Source organism: Xenopus laevis, chromosome 1S, assembly GCF_017654675.1.
Source record: "Xenopus laevis strain J_2021 chromosome 1S, Xenopus_laevis_v10.1, whole genome shotgun sequence".
Lineage (NCBI taxonomy): Eukaryota > Metazoa > Chordata > Amphibia > Anura > Pipidae > Xenopus > Xenopus laevis.
In genome coordinates this window covers 30,111,031-30,132,574 of record NC_054372.1, presented here as the reverse complement: position 1 = coordinate 30,132,574, position 21,544 = coordinate 30,111,031, and the positions used below count along the sequence as shown (strand labels likewise).

The 21,544-nt window shown below is 38.0% G+C and overlaps 1 protein-coding gene across 1 annotated transcript; it reads left to right on the top strand.

Moving 5' to 3' along the window:
* The first annotated feature begins 1,860 nt into the window (after positions 1–1,860).
* On the top strand, positions 1,861–4,356 carry LOC121399281. The gene is made up of 2 exons (XM_041579483.1): positions 1,861–3,697; positions 3,822–4,356. Exon 1 carries the CDS (start codon positions 1,900–1,902, stop codon positions 3,616–3,618), a length of 1,719 nt encoding a protein of 572 aa, XP_041435417.1. The 5' UTR covers positions 1,861–1,899; the 3' UTR covers positions 3,619–3,697; positions 3,822–4,356.
* Positions 4,357–21,544: the final 17,188 nt, after the last annotated feature.

Here is a 21,544-nt window from a genome sequence, read left to right as displayed (position 1 = left end):
AGGTAAAAGTGATAATACCATCTAAAACTACCCTTAGAAAAAGGCTAAAATACTTGAGACAATTAAAAAACTTTAGAACAATAAAATCTTACCCTGTTATAGTAGTTATTTCTGCATTAACTTTTCTCACAACTTCAAGGTCTGTAAGGTAAAGGAGTCAAGATATTAATTTTACAAGTAAGGTTTCAGACTCCAAGAATCATTGAGACCATCAGGGATAAGTGTACCTAGCTTCTTGATCCACTTGCCTTCTTTCTGTAAAAGTCTTTTCAGTCTATTATCTCCTCTACTATCAATGGGAGCTTCATCTATAACACACCAGCGTAGTTGCATAGGATTATGCTTACATTCAAAAAAGTGTCTTGAAACAGACGTATCTGTCTGTGTATTAGCCTTAAAGTTCCTGATATTGCCTTTGTGCTCCTGAATTCTCAGTTTAACTTCCCTGGATGTCTGACCTACATATCCTAAGCCACATGGGCATTTAAGTAAATATACGACATGATTAGATTTACACGTAGCATATGTTTTTATATTAATTTCATAACCATTTTTTGGGTGGTTGATTTTACTGCCTTTTATTATAGCGGCACAACAGTTGCACCCCAAACAAGGATAGGTTCCTACCTTCTTCTTACCCTGAAAAAGAGTTTTCTTTTTGCATGTATCAGATGGACATAACAAATCTTTAAGGGTACGACCTCGCTTATAGCAAAAAAGGGGGGGTGTCTTAAACAATTGACCAAATTGTCTGTCTGTTTGTATCAGTGGCCAGAACCTTTCAAGAATCTTCTCCATTTTCTGACTATTAGAGTTAAAAGTTGAAACGAAGGTAAGTTTTTGGTCTCCAAAATCTTTTGGTTTGTGACATAATAAGTTTTTACGGGGAATGACATCAACTTCCTCTATAGCTTTATTTATCAACTCATTTTTATAGCCTCTTTCTATAAAGCGTTTGGTTAATGTTGCCTTAGCTTCATCATATTTTTCAGGGCGCGAAGTTATTCTTTTAGCTCTAATAAACTGTCCTTTCGGAATCGCTCGTTTTACTTTAGGATTATGAAAACTTTGTATATGTAGCAGGTTGTTTTTATCAACGCTTTTCCTGTATAAATCAGTATTGAGCACACCATTTTTTAAGCTAATTTTTACATCAAGGAAGTTAATTTCCGTATTGGAACATTCGTATGTAAATTTAATTGTTGCATGGCTTATATTAGCTTCTTCAATCATTTCCACAAGCAGATCTTTCGGACCATTCCAAAACAAAAGAATGTCGTCCACAAATCTGAAGTAGGAAAAAATGTATTTACAAAAAGGCTCTTTTTTCAAAAAGAATTTGTTCTCTAAATAATGTACAAATAAATTTGCATATGAAGGGGCGACTGTTGCCCCCATCGATGTGCCTTGAGTTTGCCAATAGAAGCCATTCTCAAAAGTAAAGTAATTTTTAGTTAATACCATATTGAGACAATCTAAAATAAAATATATTTTTTGATTTGGAAGATTGGTATCCAGTAGTATTTCTTCTATGCAATTCATTCCTTCAATATGCGGAATTGATGTATATAAACTCTGGATATCAATCCCACATAGTATTGTCTCAGGTGGTAGAGTCCCAATATCTGCAAGTTTAACCAAGAGTTCAGTAGTGTCTTTTAAGCATACCTCTATTTTTCGCATTTCCTTCTGTAAGAAGGAGTCAACAAAGATAGACAGCGGCTCCAGTACTGAACCTATGCCTGAGACGATCGGTCGTCCTGGTGGATTAATAAGTAGTGCTTAATAAACAAGATTATAACAGTGAAGTGTGAAGTGTATAAACAACTGAATATTCCTGGCCATTATGCTAAAATTGATTATGACCCTACGCTTAGTATTAAGAAACAGATAGACATCATGGTGGAAGATGCATGGCTTAATACAATAATTGACGATATCGAGAAGGAATTTTTGATCACAAGATATCCTAGGGTCCCAGTACTGTACCTACTGCCTAAAGTGCACAAAACTCTTATTAATCCACCAGGACGACCGATCGTCTCAGGCATAGGTTCAGTACTGGAGCCGCTGTCTATCTTTGTTGACTCCTTCTTACAGAAGGAAATGCGAAAAATAGAGGTATGCTTAAAAGACACTACTGAACTCTTGGTTAAACTTGCAGATATTGGGACTCTACCACCTGAGACAATACTATGTGGGATTGATATCCAGAGTTTATATACATCAATTCCGCATATTGAAGGAATGAATTGCATAGAAGAAATACTACTGGATACCAATCTTCCAAATCAAAAAATATATTTTATTTTAGATTGTCTCAATATGGTATTAACTAAAAATTACTTTACTTTTGAGAATGGCTTCTATTGGCAAACTCAAGGCACATCGATGGGGGCAACAGTCGCCCCTTCGTATGCAAATTTATTTGTACATTATTTAGAGAACAAATTCTTTTTGAAAAAAGAGCCTTTTTGTAAATACATTTTTTCCTACTTCAGATTTGTGGACGACATTCTTTTGTTTTGGAATGGTCCGAAAGATCTGCTTGTGGAAATGATTGAAGAAGCTAATATAAGCCATGCAACAATTAAATTTACATACGAATGTTCCAATACGGAAATTAACTTCCTTGATGTAAAAATTAGCTTAATAAATGGTGTGCTCAATACTGATTTATACAGGAAAAGCGTTGATAAAAACAACCTGCTACATATACAAAGTTTTCATAATCCTAAAGTAAAACGAGCGATTCCGAAAGGACAGTTTATTAGAGCTAAAAGAATAACTTCGCGCCCTGAAAAATATGATGAAGCTAAGGCAACATTAACCAAACGCTTTATAGAAAGAGGCTATAAAAATGAGTTGATAAATAAAGCTATAGAGGAAGTTGATGTCATTCCCCGTAAAAACTTATTATGTCACAAACCAAAAGATTTTGGAGACCAAAAACTTACCTTCGTTTCAACTTTTAACTCTAATAGTCAGAAAATGGAGAAGATTCTTGAAAGGTTCTGGCCACTGATACAAACAGACAGACAATTTGGTCAATTGTTTAAGACACCCCCCCTTTTTTGCTATAAGCGAGGTCGTACCCTTAAAGATTTGTTATGTCCATCTGATACATGCAAAAAGAAAACTCTTTTTCAGGGTAAGAAGAAGGTAGGAACCTATCCTTGTTTGGGGTGCAACTGTTGTGCCGCTATAATAAAAGGCAGTAAAATCAACCACCCAAAAAATGGTTATGAAATTAATATAAAAACATATGCTACGTGTAAATCTAATCATGTCGTATATTTACTTAAATGCCCATGTGGCTTAGGATATGTAGGTCAGACATCCAGGGAAGTTAAACTGAGAATTCAGGAGCACAAAGGCAATATCAGGAACTTTAAGGCTAATACACAGACAGATACGTCTGTTTCAAGACACTTTTTTGAATGTAAGCATAATCCTATGCAACTGCGCTGGTGTGTTATAGATGAAGCTCCCATTGATAGTAGAGGAGATAATAGACTGAAAAGACTTTTACAGAAAGAAGGCAAGTGGATCAAGAAGCTAGGTACACTTATCCCTGATGGTCTCAATGATTCTTGGAGTCTGAAACCTTACTTGTAAAATTAATATCTTGACTCCTTTACCTTACAGACCTTGAAGTTGTGAGAAAAGTTAATGCAGAAATAACTACTATAACAGGGTAAGATTTTATTGTTCTAAAGTTTTTTAATTGTCTCAAGTATTTTAGCCTTTTTCTAAGGGTAGTTTTAGATGGTATTATCACTTTTACCTTTACATTTTGTATCTATTTTTGTTTTTAACAGGTTGGTGAAATTAAAGTACTCATTGATACAATGTACTTAATATTAGAATGTATTTGGCTGTTTCTCTACATTGTCTCGATTTGACTTGACAATATGGCACTTAATAATGTATACAATGTACTTTTTTATGTTTGTATATTTTTTATGACTGGACACTAACTTTAAAGAGTACATAATCACCTGAAGATTTGTGGATTGCACTTGAATCACCTGTGGATACAACACTGAACTTTTTGAGAATTTGCATACCACATCAGATTGGATGTGGAGATCTAATTGGCAGAATGGGTGTGTTTAAATGTTCACTGTGTATCTGTGTGTGTTACACTTGAGAAAGGGCTTTATTGGGCCCGAAACATGTTGTGTTTCACAGATTGAAATAAATAAGCAAAAGCAGTTAAATCTGCAAGTTTGAGTGCTCTCCTTTTACTTTCTACTAAGATTGATACCTTTGGATGCACGGTACATCCATACAAGAGGATTGAGGCATTCACTGCATAACCATTGTTGGGCTGAGCGCAGATTCCCCCATATTCTACTAGTATTTGGAAGTTCGTCCGAACTTTCCGGGCCCCCTTTTAATTCAACTGGATGGCACGTTTTTGACCCGGTTTCAATTCCAGGCTGTTTTACAAAAATGTGTGCTGAGTTTAGGTTGGGGACCCGAAGGTTTTAAACCGCATTCATTCCGCATTGGGGAGGCTGCTTCCCTGTGGTTGCCTGCGGAGACCATCATGGGCATCGGGAGGTGGAGGTCGGGGAGATACAAACTGTACGTCCGCCCTCAGTTATAACTTTATTTGTTTCGGTCACAGGTCCAGTTTCGATTTGGATTGCGGGTCATTCTTATGTTCACTGGGCCGCCCTGCATGCTGATACCCGCAGTTACAAGAGACAATTGGGATTAGACCATCACAAGGTGACGGTGAGATGGTTGGGGTTTAGAGGTTTACGTTGGGGTGGGTTGTTACCTCTGCTTTCTCGATATGCGGATGTGGATGGCCCCCCTCACATTTTGGTCTTGCACGCGGGGGGGAATGACCTTAGCTCAGTTCCCATGCGGTTACTGATACGGGACATTAAATGTGATTGGTGGCGATTGATGAGACGCTTCCCTGAGTCCTTGCTGGTGTGGTCTGACATAGTGGACAGATTTACCTGGCGAGGGGCTCGCTCCAATGCCGCCGTTAGCAAAGCCAGGGTAAAAGTGAATAGGGAGGTTGGGAAGTTTGCGGTCAGGACAGGCGGTTTAGCTCTGAGGCATCTGGAATTGGAAGACAAGGAGGTGGGCATTTACAGACGCGATGGTGTTCATTTGAATGAGATCGGCTTGGACATATTTAATATGTCTTTACAGGACGGGCTCGAAAGGGCCTTGGCAGTTTTGGGGAGCAAGGGACACTAAGGAGTCAGTTCCCCTTGCCGTGGCGGTGGTCCTGGGAAAATAAGGAGTTAAAAAGACTAACTATGAGGGGTTCCGGACAGTAGGAGGAACACTACATATAAATATTTAAATAGCCAACTCGGGCATGGGGTCCCATGGTGGCATAAAAAATTGATGGTACCATCGAGTCGGCGTATTGCGGCTGATGAAAATACTAAATTCAGGAAGGGTGCAGATGTACGGAGGTGCAATGCACAGAATGCTAATCCCAGGACCATCTGCCCAAGGCAATCACAACAGGGGCAGAAATAAATAAGTTAACAAAATATGTTATGGAATGTTATGTATACTAAAATGTCAAGCAATTTCGATAAACAGTTGTTTTTTATTACAGTTTATTGGTGGCGTAAAATTGGTTTGAGTTTGGAAAAAGTAATAAAGAAGCTGCGGCCATCATTATCCAATAAATTGGTGTTGTCTGTTTTATTGGGGAGGTTTGTAACAGATGTGTCGCAACAAAGGGTAGTGAAACTACAACGGTAAGTATGGTCTGGGGCACCCCTCTCCACTCCAGGCTTTTAACAGTCATGTATTTGCTGCAACATATACGTCCATTGAACTTTAATTTACGCTGTATGCTAATTAGGCATCACTAGCATAACTTCAAACTGCTTATCATATTATCGCTATCGCAACTTCGCAATCGTTCAGAACCCTGGACGCAACTTCGGATTTTCGTGAATTAGCTTTGTCCTGGCGAATCTACGCCTGGTGAAGTGTTGCGATGTCAGCGAAGCCGTCACTGGAGCAATTTCGGAGGTAAGTAAATTTGCCCCTTAGTATGATGCAGAGAGTGATAATCAGAGACAATTCACAATTGGTTTTTATTTTGTAATATTTGTGGTTTCTGAGTTATTTAGCTTTTTATTCAGCAGCTCTCCTGTTTGCAATTTTAGCAATCTGATTGCTAGGGTCCAAATTTCCCTAGCAACCATGCATTGATTTGAATAAGAGACTGGAATATGAATAGGAGAGGTCCTGAATAAAAAGACGTGGAATAAAAAGTAGCAATAACAGTGAATTTGTAGCCTTACAGAGCATTTATTTTTAGATGGGGTCAGTGACCCCCCATTTGAAGGCTGAAGAGAGGGAGAAGAAGAAGGCAAATAATTAAAAAAAACTGTAAAAAATGTAACTGAAAAAAATTAATAATGAGGACAAATTGAAAAGTTTCTTAGAATTGAATATTCTATAACTTACTAACTTATAGGTGAACCACCCCTTGTACTCCTTTACTCAAATATCACTCTCAAGTGTTCCATAAAGGACAGATAAGAGAAAATACGTATGTCCATACATTTCTTTATTGTTAGATTTGCTTTTATCCCCTTTGCTATGGCGATTTTATCAGCTAATTTCATATCTGTGTGAACAAAGCCCAGGTATGTGTCAGGGTTGACTTCTACGCAGTTATTTCTTCATGCAGCTGTCAGATTGATTTGAAGCAGATGAGAAAGATCAGCACAGGATCATTTTCACTCTCATTCATTTTTTCTCCAGAGCCAGCATATATACTAATACATTTCTATAAGCTTTTAATTGAATGCTTATTTCATTGGCAACTTAAAAATGGTATTAAACACAAAACAGAATAAGGAAAGAGATACTGTAAATAAGTACAGCTATGGGACCCATTCTCAGGAAACCTGTTATCCAGAAGGCTCCAAATTACGGGAAGGCCGTCATTCATAGACTCAATTTTAAGCCTCTAATTTTAATTTTTTTAAAACAATTTCCTTTTTCTCTGTAGTAATAATAAAAATGATCCAAACTAAAATAGCATTAATCCTTACTGAATGCAAAACAACCCCATGGGGTTTAATTAATGTTTTCATTTAATTTAATGATTTTTTTTTAGTAGACTTAAGGCGTGGAGATCCAAATGGAGACCCATTATACAGGAACTCTAGGTCCTGAGCATCCTGGAGAATAGTTCCCATACAGATAAATATCTATCAGATGTAAATAAAAGAGAAATAACATATCAGAGTTTGCATGTAGTAATAATAAGGAATAGGTTACAATTTGCAGCATAAAAAAAAGAAGAAATCAACTTGCATTGGGCTTTTCATACATCTATTTTGTTTTTTAAGTGTTAATTTCCACGGATTTAAGAAACCACTTCCCCATCAGATTTCCAGCACTGATTTTATATATATATATTGGGAGTTTTACTTTGAAAGCAGCAAGTAAGTTGCAGGTAAAACTAGTCCCTTTTGTAAAATGTATAAAATGAAGCAATAGAATTCTTAATGAATCAGATGAAAATTGAGCGTAGGACTGGCCAGATATGGGATGACTTTGACGTAGTTGGCCAGCTTAAATATATTGCAATATATGGACAAACAATCCCTGTTTTGTTTAAAGGGTAAGGCATTTTTCAGTAGCAGTATGCACAAAATGTCTCAGTCTTAAATATATTGATAATGGGTTGAGCGCAGAGGACTCTTGTATGTGTCTATATATATATATATATATATAATTTGTACTTCACCAAATAACAGCACTCCAAGGAAGTAGATAATGCCAAAAAGATTAGTAATATAATATGTCAGGTTTCTTAGTTCCAACATTTCGGCTCCATGTTTTTTTTTTCTTTTCCCTGACGAAGGCTCCAACATGGAGCCGAAATGTTGGAACTAGGGATGTAGCGAACCGCCAATAATGTGTTCGCGAACGCCGTTCGCGAACACCGGCAAAAAATGCGAACAGTTCGCGAACTTCGAACATCCGAAAATCGTTCGATTCGAACGATCGAAGGATTTTAATCGTTCGATCGAACGATTTTCGTTCGAATCGAACGAAAATCGTTCGATTTTAGCGACCGAATGGTCGAATGGTCGAACGATTTTGACGCGAACGCCTATTGGCGAACGTCGCGCGACGTTCGCGAACTTGCGGCGGACGCGAACAGCCGATGTTTGCGCGAACAAGTTCGCCGCAGAACAGTCCGCGACATCCCTAGTTGGAACTAATAAACCTGACATATTACTAATCTTTTTGGCGTTATCTACTTCCTTGGAGTGCTGTTATTTGGTGAAGTACAAATTATCTATACTCAACTGGCACCCAGGCCTCGACTTTCTCATGGAGTGCGTTCCGATATTGGTTTATATATATATATATATATATATATATATATATATATATATATATATATATATTGAATAAAGTACCCCCTCTTGTAAAATATAAGGATATTATAAGTTACCGAGGCGTTTCATGACAATATAAAAACACTGGGGGTACTTTATTTATTATAATACACAAATTTCAGTGAGTCATGTGACAGAAATGACATCAGAACTCACCGTTTATAACTGATGACATCAGAACTCACTGTTTGAAAGGATTTAATTTACAAGATATTCATGACTTTTGTGTAATATATCAGGATATTTTAGCCAATTCAGCTGCTGGCATGTACCATCTATATATGAGTATTTGGCAGGGAGGTAGAAGTTAAAGCTGATAAACATTGAGAATGTCTCAGATGGTTTTGTGCCCCTGTCTTAACATAAAACCTCAGCTCGTTGACCCTAACAACCAGATGTGAATTTGTCTTTTAGAATAAAGAGCGAACCTTCATCATTTCTCATTGTTTCAAATCCTGAAAGCTGCTAATATTTTGTGGCTTTTTTTTGTGAACCTTTATAATTTCTCATTGTTTCATATCCTGAAAGCTGCTAATATTTTGTAGCTTGGTTATATATATATTTATATATTATAGTCCTTGATAAAGGTCCCCAGGAGGGACTGAAACGTCGGAAGTAATGTGGTGTTACAAATAAATACACTTCATTCACAAGAAACAAAGAGTGTGCTGATCCTTCATCGCTTGTACACAATATATTGATCTTGCACCTCTGCCTCATACAGAATCGAGTGGGGACACCAACAGCATTTATATTTATATAGTCATGTATAGCATTGTTGGTGGGACATTTCTCCTAAGATTCCATTGCATCAAGGCAATCCCTAGGCAACCCAGCCACCTACCTCGCCCCCGCCATGTGTGCTGGGGGTCTAGAGGGGAGCAGGCCTGAACTGAGATTCAAAATAGGCTCTGGAATTTCAGATACACATAGGCCCAAACAGGCCACACACCAGCCCAATATACAGTGACTGTCTATGGCAACTTACAGCCGCCCCTCTGGCATTTGCCCACAGGGCCTGGAGAGGAGAGCAGGGGTAAACAGAAGACCCTTTAACAGGTACCTGCCCGACATGATATTAAAGTGATTGTTTCTAATCTATGATTTTCCCAGCAAGCTGTCCACTTTTCATTAGTTCAATTTATTTGATAGATTGTGATAGGCCTCTGCAATGGAGATTTTTTTAGACACCGACAGAAGTGCTTAATGCCTATGTTGCATTAAGTCACACAGTAATCACTTTCTTATCAGCTAGACTACAGTTCAGCAAGTAAAAATTATTATATTAAACTCAGCTGAATGTTTTGCAAAGGTGGATTTAATCAGTGTTTTTACCATGCCAGTAGGAACTCAATTTGTCTACATTTAAGTGGTATCAAATTCTTAGTATATACTGTAGATATATTTTCACATTCCACATGTGAATATTAGTAGTTGAGCTATTCTAACCATCCAGGGCCTCCTGGAACATAAGATATATGAGTGGGTCAGAACAGACTCCAAAGCAATGAAAAAATGGAATATAATAGATGGTTGTTCTCTATCACTCTACTCCAGGTGTCTGCTGAAAGCTGATATGTTCCATTGTATAATAACACTCCCACAAACACAGGTCCTATAATCTCAAGGTCTCTGTAACATCAGGAGGCTTTTGATGCATCAGAATTGGCACAGGTTTATCTTTCATTTATATGATGAAAGCAAGAGTTAGTAAGCTATTAGAGCTGCAACAAACTGCAAATCAGATATCAGATATCAGATGGCAATCTATTTCCACTACAAAGTTTAGTATAGGATAATGTAGACAATGGTGATCTGAGGGCAGAGACACATGGTCAGATTTGGGGAGATAAGTCGCCCACCGATAAATCTCCTCTTCTTCAGTGTGACTAATCTCCCCGAACTGCCTTCCCGCTGTCTAGAATGTAAATCGCTTTGTTTTCCGAGGTTGCTTCACGAGGAAACAGTTCGGGGAGATTAGTGTATGTGTATGCAGCAGCGCATACAGAACACTACACAAGCCCAGGGAAACTTAATAAAAGTTTATTTAGGTGTTCTAATGCCCTACACATATGCCCACAGTATAGTTAAGGTGCCACAAATGTAGGGGGGAAGGTGGGCACCCTAAAAAAAATTTCAATCTTTTTCAGCCTGTGACTTCAACTATTTTGGGACTTATAAAATTTTTCAACTTTTTTTTTTTTTAAAACTCCTATCTACTCTATTGCACTTCGCCTGCTCTAACCTGGCGAAGTAAACTCTGGCGAAGGAGGTCACGTTCAGAAAAAGATCAATGTTAGTAAATTTGCGTATTTTCACCCCCTTCGCCAGAGTGCAACTTTGCCAGCGTTAGAGTGCGCCAGGGTGACTGATAGTAAATTTGCGAAATTGTGAAATGACTTCACGCTGGCGAATTTTCGCCAGCGTTAGTCACTTTGCCCTTTAGTAAATTTGCCCCATAGTGAGAGCTGCTCTGATTAGCTGCTTTAAATCAATTCAGACTTTTAGAGATTTACTGCTTTTTTTCTATAGGAATTGTCTGGAAAAACTTGAATTTTTAGAGGTTTTTTTTTACCACATTGTTTGGCACATTTTTTTCATTCATAAGCCTCCACGTGTGTTTTAGCAGAGGCATTTCGCAGTATGTCTATGGTGGGGCATTTTGTAGCCACAAAAAGTAGCTGCTGCTAGTAGCTCTGTGTGTCTTCACCCTAATAGCTAACGGTGTCCTGAGCCATGGAGGAATGTATGTTGGGTGCTGTTACCAGTGCTTAGCTGCATTTATATTTATAATGAACTATGGACCAAAAAACAGGAAATATCCACTTCTGCAGCACCATCTTGTGGGCTAAGGACTAATTACATCAATGGTAGAACGATCCAGTGAGTACTCGCACACCCTGGCCCTCCCAACGATAGAGATCCCTGGTGCACAGCGTAATGAGGAAAGGCAACCTCACGATCCAATGGCAGCAAGAATTCACCGGCATACAGGTAATGCAAGCAGGTTATACCTTGCTAAATGTTTATTACATCACACATTATTTGCAATCATTTTCTGTCTCTTTTATTTAATGTGTACCTTATATTTTTGGTGTCACCAGGGCTGCTCCTGCCACGGTGAAAACCATAAAATCCGCCTCTTGTAACTTTTGGAACCGAATTTCCGGATTTAAACCTGGGAATTCGGCTCTGCTAGTGTAGAGAGTGCTATTGTGCTCATTGCACTTATGATGTGCCCCCATTGACCCACTCTGATGCTGATGTTTTAAGCACAGTGGTAGCATCACCGTTACAGGGTAATACTGGACACAAATGATATGTGTGGCCTGCTAGCAAGTAACTGAGTGTCTTCATGGCAATTGGATTAGGAACACATTTCTGTTTTTGCATTTTTAGGGAAATGCATGTTTTACTACATTTTGCTTAGGGTTTCAATTTTTTTCTGGGTTCTGGGTCAGTTTTGTGGCAGTGAACACCACTATAACCTATTGCCACAATTGTTGCAAATGTCTACAAGAATTTTACCACCAGATGAAAACACTTCAAACATGTTTATGCCATGGGTTACAATTCTTATAATGGCCGCCTTTAAAAAAAAAAAGTCTCATGTGTGCAAGTAATCATTTTTGTGCATTTAAGAAATGATTTAATTTTATTTATTCATTTACTATCAAATGAAGGTAAAAGCTTTAAGCATTCAAAAGTGAAGAAAGGTTGAAAAGTTCTCTAGGATGCTTCCCAGTATGGATTGAGGGACACCTAATGGTACAACTGAGAATTGGATCTCATTTTTGTAATGGCGTTAAATGGAATATATCCCCCATCACTCAGTTGGCCACATTGTTAGTGAAATGTCCCTTGGCCTATGTATTTCTAATGCCCCCCATTTAGCTGTGATGGTTGTTTCTGGCCTGTGTCTGTGCTAGAGAACATGGCAGTGTATCTAACTTGCTTTAAAATAATTACAATCTTTATATTCTTATGACCCCTTTTTTACGGTTCTAATCAGATTTTCCATAAACTCTTATTCTCATGCAGTTCTCATATTCCAGCACTTTTAATCTTCATCCAGTCGTGTTCAAGTTCCTCCTGTTTCCAGTTCCCCAGTTTCCAGTTCATCTCCTTCATCCTGCATTTCTCTGTTATTCCTCTGTTAACTCTCCAATGACTGATTACCTGGATACTGTGTTCTGACCCAATTTGTAATTAACCCTTAATAGATTGCCAAAACAGGCACTGCTTTCAATATCAATTATGTTAACAAATAAAGTTAAAATCCTGAAACATTTGTTATTAATATATATTGTGAAGATGTTTATAATTTAATTTGCTTTTATAATGCAAAATGTTATATTTGGGTTTACAAACCCTTTTCCATCCTTCTACTACTGAGTTGGCTGAAATATCTTCCATGCCACATCTATCTTTAATTGCACCCCCAAATATATCTTTTTAACTTGCGAAATAAAAAACTCCAAATACAAACCATAGAATTCGTCAGGAAATTTACAGTCACAAGTTAAAGCCCCAGTTGTACCAAAATAAATTCTGCTCTGCCCAAAGATACTGCAGTTCTGATAACACAACAATATTATTCCCACTGTCTCACAATTGGTTGAATTAGCACATGATTACACATGTGAGCAGTAACGCCACGTCAAGGCTTCAACCCTGTTACTGTCCATTCACTCCGGGTGTAACATTCCTCAGGGGGTCTAATAATATTATAGCAACAGTCAATAAATAACATCATAAGAAAATAGTGAGGCTTACTCATGTCTGTGAAGTTTACCCTTTGCTCAGAATATTCTTAATAAACTTCTAGTTCATCTGCAGGAGGATAAAAAAAACCCCATGTACTGGGGGGAAAAAACCTTCCCTGGCATAGATGATTGGACTATAAGCATTAATATCAGAGTATGGGTTCAACAGACATGTGTATGAAGGCAAAGCTGAATGTTAAATGTTAGACCCCCTTGCCCTCTTGTTACACCCTTGGCCTTTCATATCTCACATTCACTCACACATTCACACACCATTCACTTCAACAATTAACTGTAACTAATACCTTTACCCACCTGAACCTGTAGGAAGGAAAATGTTAATAAAAATTGTTCACGTGGTATAAGGTCCTACGACAGGAAGGACAGAGGATTTTCCTCAGTTGGCATGGAATGCTCCATTGGAGGCTGCAGGAAAAAAAAAGAGAAAAATAACCCTTTAGCCAGGATGATATGGAATGTGCTAACATGTGGGTATGTAATTATATTAATCCAGGGCTATGTATCTATTTAATTAGCATTCAGTAATCATGTACTTACTGCTCTTAGCTGGAAATGGGGTGGTAGGTTTTTATTTTCCAGCTCCACCCAGTTGATAGAAGAGAAGAAAGGGTGGTGTTTAATATTTCCATCCCCAAGACGTTGATTTGGATCCTTCTCTAGGAGCTGAAGGAATAAAAAACAAAAACATAAGATGACATAAATACAGTAGGATGTCTTTGAGTGCACTGGATTCTAATGCAGTGTTGTATAACAGAGACCATTTGCTAGCAATGGAGATTATGATGAATTAATTTACTACTATTTTATTTATAGCCCAAATGCATTGGGAACATTGCACATTCCATTCCAAATCAAAACATCGAGAAAAATCCTTTACAGAACATGAAGAAAAGGGAACTGTTCCAAAATATAGCAGTGCTTGCATTCTTCTTTACAAACTCGAACATTCACTGTATAAACAGAAAAATTAAATGTCCCACTGCTCACACTCACCTTTCTCAGAAGGTCCTTCAGATCTTCATTCAGCCAACGAGGAATCCTGGGCTCATCATTGATGATAGAGTTTATGATTTTCTCCCTGTCGTTGCCTTCATAAAAAGGGGAGTCTCCAGAGGCCATTTGACAGATTATAATTCCAACTGCCCACCAATCCACTGCAGCATTGTATCTCTTTCTTTGCAGGACCTTGAAAACAAAGTGATACCAAACTTCAAAAAAAGCTCTGAATGAACTCCCCCTATAGCATTCTGACCTTCCTACAATATTAAAGGAACTGATTATATAATTTTTCTTACACTCATTTACAGAAAGGCAGAAGATTTCAAGTAGGAATACATTTAAATCTCAGTACTAATATTGTTACAATTAGGACTAAATATTGATTTCCCCAAATATTTTGTCATGGCAAGTGTTCTTGAGGCATAAAAAGAACACTGGATGACACAAAACTGGATTTTTAGCAATAGATTTGAATGAAGTCTATCATTAGCAAGAGAAAAATTATATACAGACATATTTATCCCAATATACATTTTTAGACAACTGCTAAAATATTAATTAGAAATGACAATACTACTGATGTTTGTACATTTGATGAACTGGATTTAAATTTTTGCTTTGGGCGCATTATTATACACTCATTTTTGTTACTGATTTTAAGCTTTAAATGTAGTGAAACTGCACTGCTCACCTCTGGTGCCATGTATCTCATTGTCCCTGCTCGGCCACCGATGGTCTTGTCGCCAAACATGTTTGGAACTGCCAGGCCAAAGTCTGATATTTTGACAAAGCCGTCTTGGTCCACCAAGATGTTGTCAGGTTTCAGATCTCTGTAATATAGGAAAGGAAAAATGTAAAAGTGATCAAAATACAAATAACTGTAGATGATCTGAGAGACAGAGCTATACTGACCGATGAACAATGCCGCAGCTGTGCAGGAACTCCAGGCCGCACACGATCTCTGCTGATTGGAAACTTTTAAATAAAAATAAAATGTTTTAAAACAAAGTATAATGCAAATTCCTAACATACTTACTTTTATTTATCTCTTATGTCAATACAAATAGGTGCAATTGCTTCACAGCATTATTTTTATTTTCCTAAAATGCAGTTGTATAACTTACAGCACTGCCTCTGGCTCCAGGCTCCCGTAGTAATCCAGGTGACGTGCAAGGCTTCCTCCATTGAGGTAGTCCATCACCATGAAAACATGACGCTGGTTAAACAGACAAATGAAAAGAGATTAAAACACTGAAAACAATGGCGCAAAGGTGAATAAATGCCAATAATGTCACAGTTTTGTACCTGAGTTTCAAACGTAGAATAGCCTTGGCAAAGGAATGGATTCAGATGAGGCATCATGAGCACACTGGCCTCTATCCGGATGCTGTTGTAATTGCATTCAGGACTCTTCTTGATGACTTTCACGGCCAGTTTCCGGTTGGCAAATGTAGCCAACATAACCTGAGAAAGCCATAAAGAAAAAGGTATTAAAGGTTTTCTTGTAGGGAGTGACACTACTAATCAGTCGTACTGATACACTTATTTGGTAGACGGATAAGACCACTGACTGGACTTCAGTACAAATAATGAAACTCCTGGAAAAGTAGAATTTGTGTTAAAAGTATTAACACAAATAATATTTTAAATCCTTTAGATAAAAATTCAAGATTAAATTACTGAAAATAAAATGTAATTATGTCAGTTAAATAGTTACATAGTTACATAGTTAAATCAGGTTGAAAAAAGACAAAGTCCATCAAGTTCAACCCCTCCAAATAAAAACCCAGCATCCATACACACACCCCTCCATACTTTTACATAAATTATATATACCCATATCTACTCTAACTATAGAGTTTAGTATCACAATATTTGATATTATGTCTGTCCATGAAATCATCCAAGCCATTCTTAAAGGCATTAACTGAATCAGCATCACATCACCTGGCAGTGCATTCCCCAACCTCACTGTCCTGACTGTGAAGAACCCCCTACGTTGCTTCAAATGAAAGTTCTTTTCTTCTAGTCTGAAGGGGAGGCCTCTGGTACGGTGATCCACTTTATGGGTAAAAAGGTCCCCTGCTATTTGTCTATAATGTACTTGTAAAGTGTAATCATGTCCCCTCGTAAGTGCCTTTTTTCCAGAGAAAACAACCCCAACCTTGACAGTCTACCCTCATAATTTAAGTCTTCCATCCCTCTAACCAATTTAGTTGCACGTCTCTGCACTCTCTCCAGCTCATTTATATCCCTCTTAAGGACTGGAGTCCAAAACTGCACTACATACTCCAGATGAGGCCTTACCAGGGACCTATAAAAAGGCATAATTATGTTTTTCTCCCTTGAGTTAATGTCCTTTTTTATGCAAGACAGAACTTTATTTGCTTTAGTAGCCACAGAATGACACTGCCCAGAATTAGACAACTTGTTATCTACAAAAACCCCAAGATCCTTCTCATTTAAGAAAACTCCCAACACATTGCCATTTAGTGTATAACTTGCATTTATATTATTTTTACCAAAGTGCATAAACCTGCATTTATCAACATTGAACCTTATTTTCCAGTTTGCTGCCCAGTTTCCCAATTCAGACAAATCACTCTGCAAAGTGGCAGCATTCTGCATGGAACCTATAGTTCTGCACAATTTAGTTGAAAAAATATCTCTAGAAAAGCACAGAGCATATAATTCCCAGTATATTAGAATAATAAAGTATTTGTCTTCAGAAATCATTCACTCACTTTGCCGAATCCTCCTTGCCCAAGAATGGAATGGAAGTCGTAGTTGTGGACATCCAGTGGGCTAATTCTAACTCCTGTGGGAAATAAAAGTGCATGTATGAGTGACTGTCCTTCATAATCATAACCCCATAAATCCAGTTTGCAATGAAAAGTTATATTCACTATCCATGTGCAACACACAACACCAATTGAATTGCACTGTAAATGGCAGAAGTATCTTTAACAGGAAAGGACTCATGAACTTTTCTATATACAGTATATATATGTTTAAATTATTTATATTTTATAGACTGGCACTTATACTTATAAACTTGCCCTGTCTTGAATATTATCTGATATTAAAAATGTTCCTTATATTTATTATACAATTGTAACCTTTTTAAGTTCAAGTTCATGGATAGTATAGTATGCCACAGGCAGCGTGATTCTAAATCAGTTCACAGTTTGTCTATTCCAGTGATCCAGTGGCTTGTGAGCAACATGTTGCTCTCCAACTCTGAAAGCAAGTGCTTTTTTTTGAATTACTGACTTGGAGGCACATTTTTGTTGCATAAAAACACATGTATTGTCAAACAGAGCCTCATATACTGTAGGTTGACATAGGGGCTACCAAATACCCAATGACAGCACCCCACCCCAATAACATTTCTCATGCTACCATTGCTCCTCAACTCCTTTTACATCTGAATATTGCTCTCAGGTTTAATAGGTTGGGGATCCCTGGTCTATTCTTTGTTGCTGTTGAGTTAACCTGTTGCTCTGCATCTTTCAAGTTATCTTATCTGGTTGCTATGGCCCAATTATAATAGAAACCAGGCAGCCGTATTAAAAACAGACTGGAAGATAATGAAAAAGGCTTGGTGTTTTTAATCTGTCACAAAGCACAGGTAGAATCTGTATTGACCAATGCCATGGGTGCAAATATACTATGCATGGGAATGAGACTGATTCTCCCATAGCAGGATTTTTTCAGGATAAACTCTAATTTGGGGGTCATACTGAGAACTGAATATTATCTTTTTCAATGACATAGAAAAGATTTACAAATTATTACATTTTTGGCTAATTAACTATGTTAGAAACATTTTTTATTTTGCACATCCTATTTAACCAGTTTTTATTTTTATACTGAACAATTCCCAAGAGAGACCAAATTCAGTAAATTTGGATTTGAGCACATTCCCCAGGCTTATCCCCAGAAAGCTAAAAATAAGGCAAAGACCCCTTTTTATTGCAGATACCCTATTAATGCTTTCCTCTTATAGCAGACTAGTCAAACCAAATTGCTAAGAGGTTATTTTGGCAACTGCACTTGAGCAATGTACCATCTATGTTCATAAATAATCTCTGATATATTAAAATATATGAAGAAATACAACCCCAATCTATGTCTTTAACACAATATACAAAATGTATCACAATTACATAGACACGCTAATGGTAAATACAATAAATTATCTTCCATTAAAATACCACATTTCTTAAATATAAGGGAGTATTCAATGAAAAATGATTATTTGCTGCATACTGTAACATGGACAGGTAACATGGATATATTTGTGCCTAAAACATGAGGGAGATCCCTGCTAGATAATAACATTTGCCTCCACATACAAAATAGAAGTCAAACTAATCCACATCTCAGCAAGACAACAAATAATAAATATAAAAATCCCCAAAAAGTAAATTGTGGCAACACAACAGGGGCCAGTGACAGTTTAACAGCTTTTCCCAGAGGGATGTCCCTTTACCTCTCTGTCTCTTCTCCATCTTCTCTTGGCGACGATCCTTTCTTCTTTTCTTCAATATCTGACCTTAATGCACCTCTGTCTCCTTCTCTCCCACTCCTAGAGGGCTCAGGTACAAATATCTCTCCAAAATTCCACGCTCTGTATCCGCTTTGATAGCCAAAAAACTTGCGAGACTCTCACCAACACTCCTCTCTCACAAGCAGTCCCATCAAAAGACAGTTGGGCACATGCATGACATCATCACCTTGGGCTCATGCTGGAAGATACCATTGCAGCAGCGCAGGGGCACAGCTCAACAGTTACTATAGTTACACCTGTACCTGCAGTGGTTTCTGGTTGGAGCCATCTTGAGCAATTAGGGGGGTTAAGAGTGTGGTTTGTAAGGATATTGTTCTTCAAAACATCTTTCATGGTGAGCTTTTCTTCAATCAGTTATTGCATAAAAGGGGCAAGTAATAAATACAGGTATGGGATCTGTTATCCAGAATACTCGGGACCTGGGGTTTTCCTGATAATGGATCTTTCCGTAATTTGGGTCTTCATGCCTTAAGTCTACTAGAAATTCATTTAAACATTAAATAAACCCAATAGGCTGGTTTTGCTTCCAATAAGGATTAATTATATCTTAGTTGGGATCAAGTACAAGCTACTGTTTTATCATTACAGACAAAAAGGAAATCATTTTTAAACATTTGGATTATTTGGATAAAATGGAGTCTATGGGAGGCAGCCATTCCGTAATTCGGATCTTTCTGGATATCGGGTTTCCGGATAAGGGATCCTATACCTGCACTACGATATTAAAATAGGTTTAAAGACAAATTGTCATGTAAGTGAGATGCAATGCTGCCTAAGTGACACAACTGAGTTTGACTGAATACCAATTTTTAGTGATCTAATGTATAGATTGTAAGCTCAATGGACAGGTCCCTCATTGAAACTACTCTATGTACTGAAATACCTAGTATTTATTAGGGCAGGGCCACTATCAGGGGGTACAAACAGGACTGTTGCCAGGGGATTGTCAAATTTTAACTCAAACAGGAGCATGACGGGTAACTTGTGTGTAAACTTATGTGACTTATCTAAAAACATACATTATTTACATATTAAGCAAAGACAATGCAGAGAAGCATGACAAGGGATGATGATTAAGGATTCAATTTAGTGAAAGCTCCTCTGACCCCCAATGATTTAATGTTTACATGATTTTCTAGTAGATTTAAGGTATAAAGATCTAAATTACAGAAAGATCCCTTATTCGGACAACCGCAGGTCCTGAGCATTCTGGATAAAAGATCCCATACCTGTATTACTATATTTTTTATATAACTTTTATATAAATTACTTATAACAGAGTAACATGAACTGTTTATATTGGGATCTATTTACTGAGCAGCAGCTGCAGGGTCTGTTCCCTCTACAGTTACGTTCCTGCTTTTCAGAGACATTAATGGTATTTGAATCACAGCAGTGTCCATCAAATTCAACCTTTTGTCCCAGCAAAACCTACCTAATTGCTAGCTGACTTTTAGAGAAGGGGCATGGCTAAACATGTTAGTATTACATGCTTGTGTTCATGGGTGGACCCCAGAAAAATAATTGTACAGAGTCCCAAGAATACCAATGGCAGGACTGGGATAAGGGCACCTTAATCCTCCAAAATGAACACACACTCCACGGACTTCCAGACAGCGATGAGGATTACAAACAGCTTTATTTCATCAATATTCATCTTTAACTATTGCATAATCCAGACAAAGGGGCAGAATGACATCAGGACAGGGTACAATGACATTGTGACCTTTGGGGACAGGCCTGTTATTTTTGGAGACCAAGTCATGACAGGTGCAGCGTCGAGTCTGTACCCCTCCCCTTCTGATCAAAACCCCATACCTACTGCCCAATGAAACACACACACCACTGGTTTGGAAAGAGATGGCCGCAGTTGTTTATTTAACAAAGTAATACCATAATTAACATGTATAACATATTCAACTTAACAAGCAGTTTGTATAACAAACCATTTTGCCTCAACTGGTAAGATTGGTTCCTCCTCCATTTCTGGGGCCCTAAACCGGGCTGCCTAACTTTCCCATGAGGACCCAGGCCTACCAGGCTATATCCAATCGCTGTGAGATACCCCATTTTAACTCCCCTTGGGGGTCCTTGTAAAGGTACCCTCCGCCAACTGCGACAGCAGACACACGTAACTACAGGGAGGGGGGGGGGGATGCTGCGTCCTGCTGCTCTCGCGACCCGGCGCCGACTGGTGAGTATCTTGTGCGGCTCTGCCTCCTCTGTCGATCTCGGGAACCTAACAGCCAATCGGAGCGCCCCATACAAAAAAGGGGGAGGGGAGCGGGGAGTGGCCCTCTCCTATCACTGTCAGGCCCTGCTTCCCCTATACGCCTCATTGGGTCCCATGACATCACATGACATCATGCCTTCTATTCTGATAGGCCGTGGGAAAATGCCCCATCCATTCATTAAAATGGTCCTGATGTGATCGTATAAGCAGAGGAGAATCTGGGAGAAGCAGTTACATCCAAGAGTTCTTAGGAAATGTCCTGCCTTCTAGTCATAGGAGCTACTTTTTTTAACAATTGAGTTTAGAGTAAAAACCATGATCCTGATTAAAAAAACTGGATTGCGACTATTTGAAGTGATCATGGAAAAACCAAATTCCACTGTTAATAAAGTATTGTATTTGACTAACGAACCGCCACCTTTCTGACTAACCTAAGCTATTAGCCGTAATTGTATTCTATGAATATGATCTACTTATTCATGATTCTCTTTTTATCTACATGTTGATTTCTGGACATTTTCTGCATCTTGGA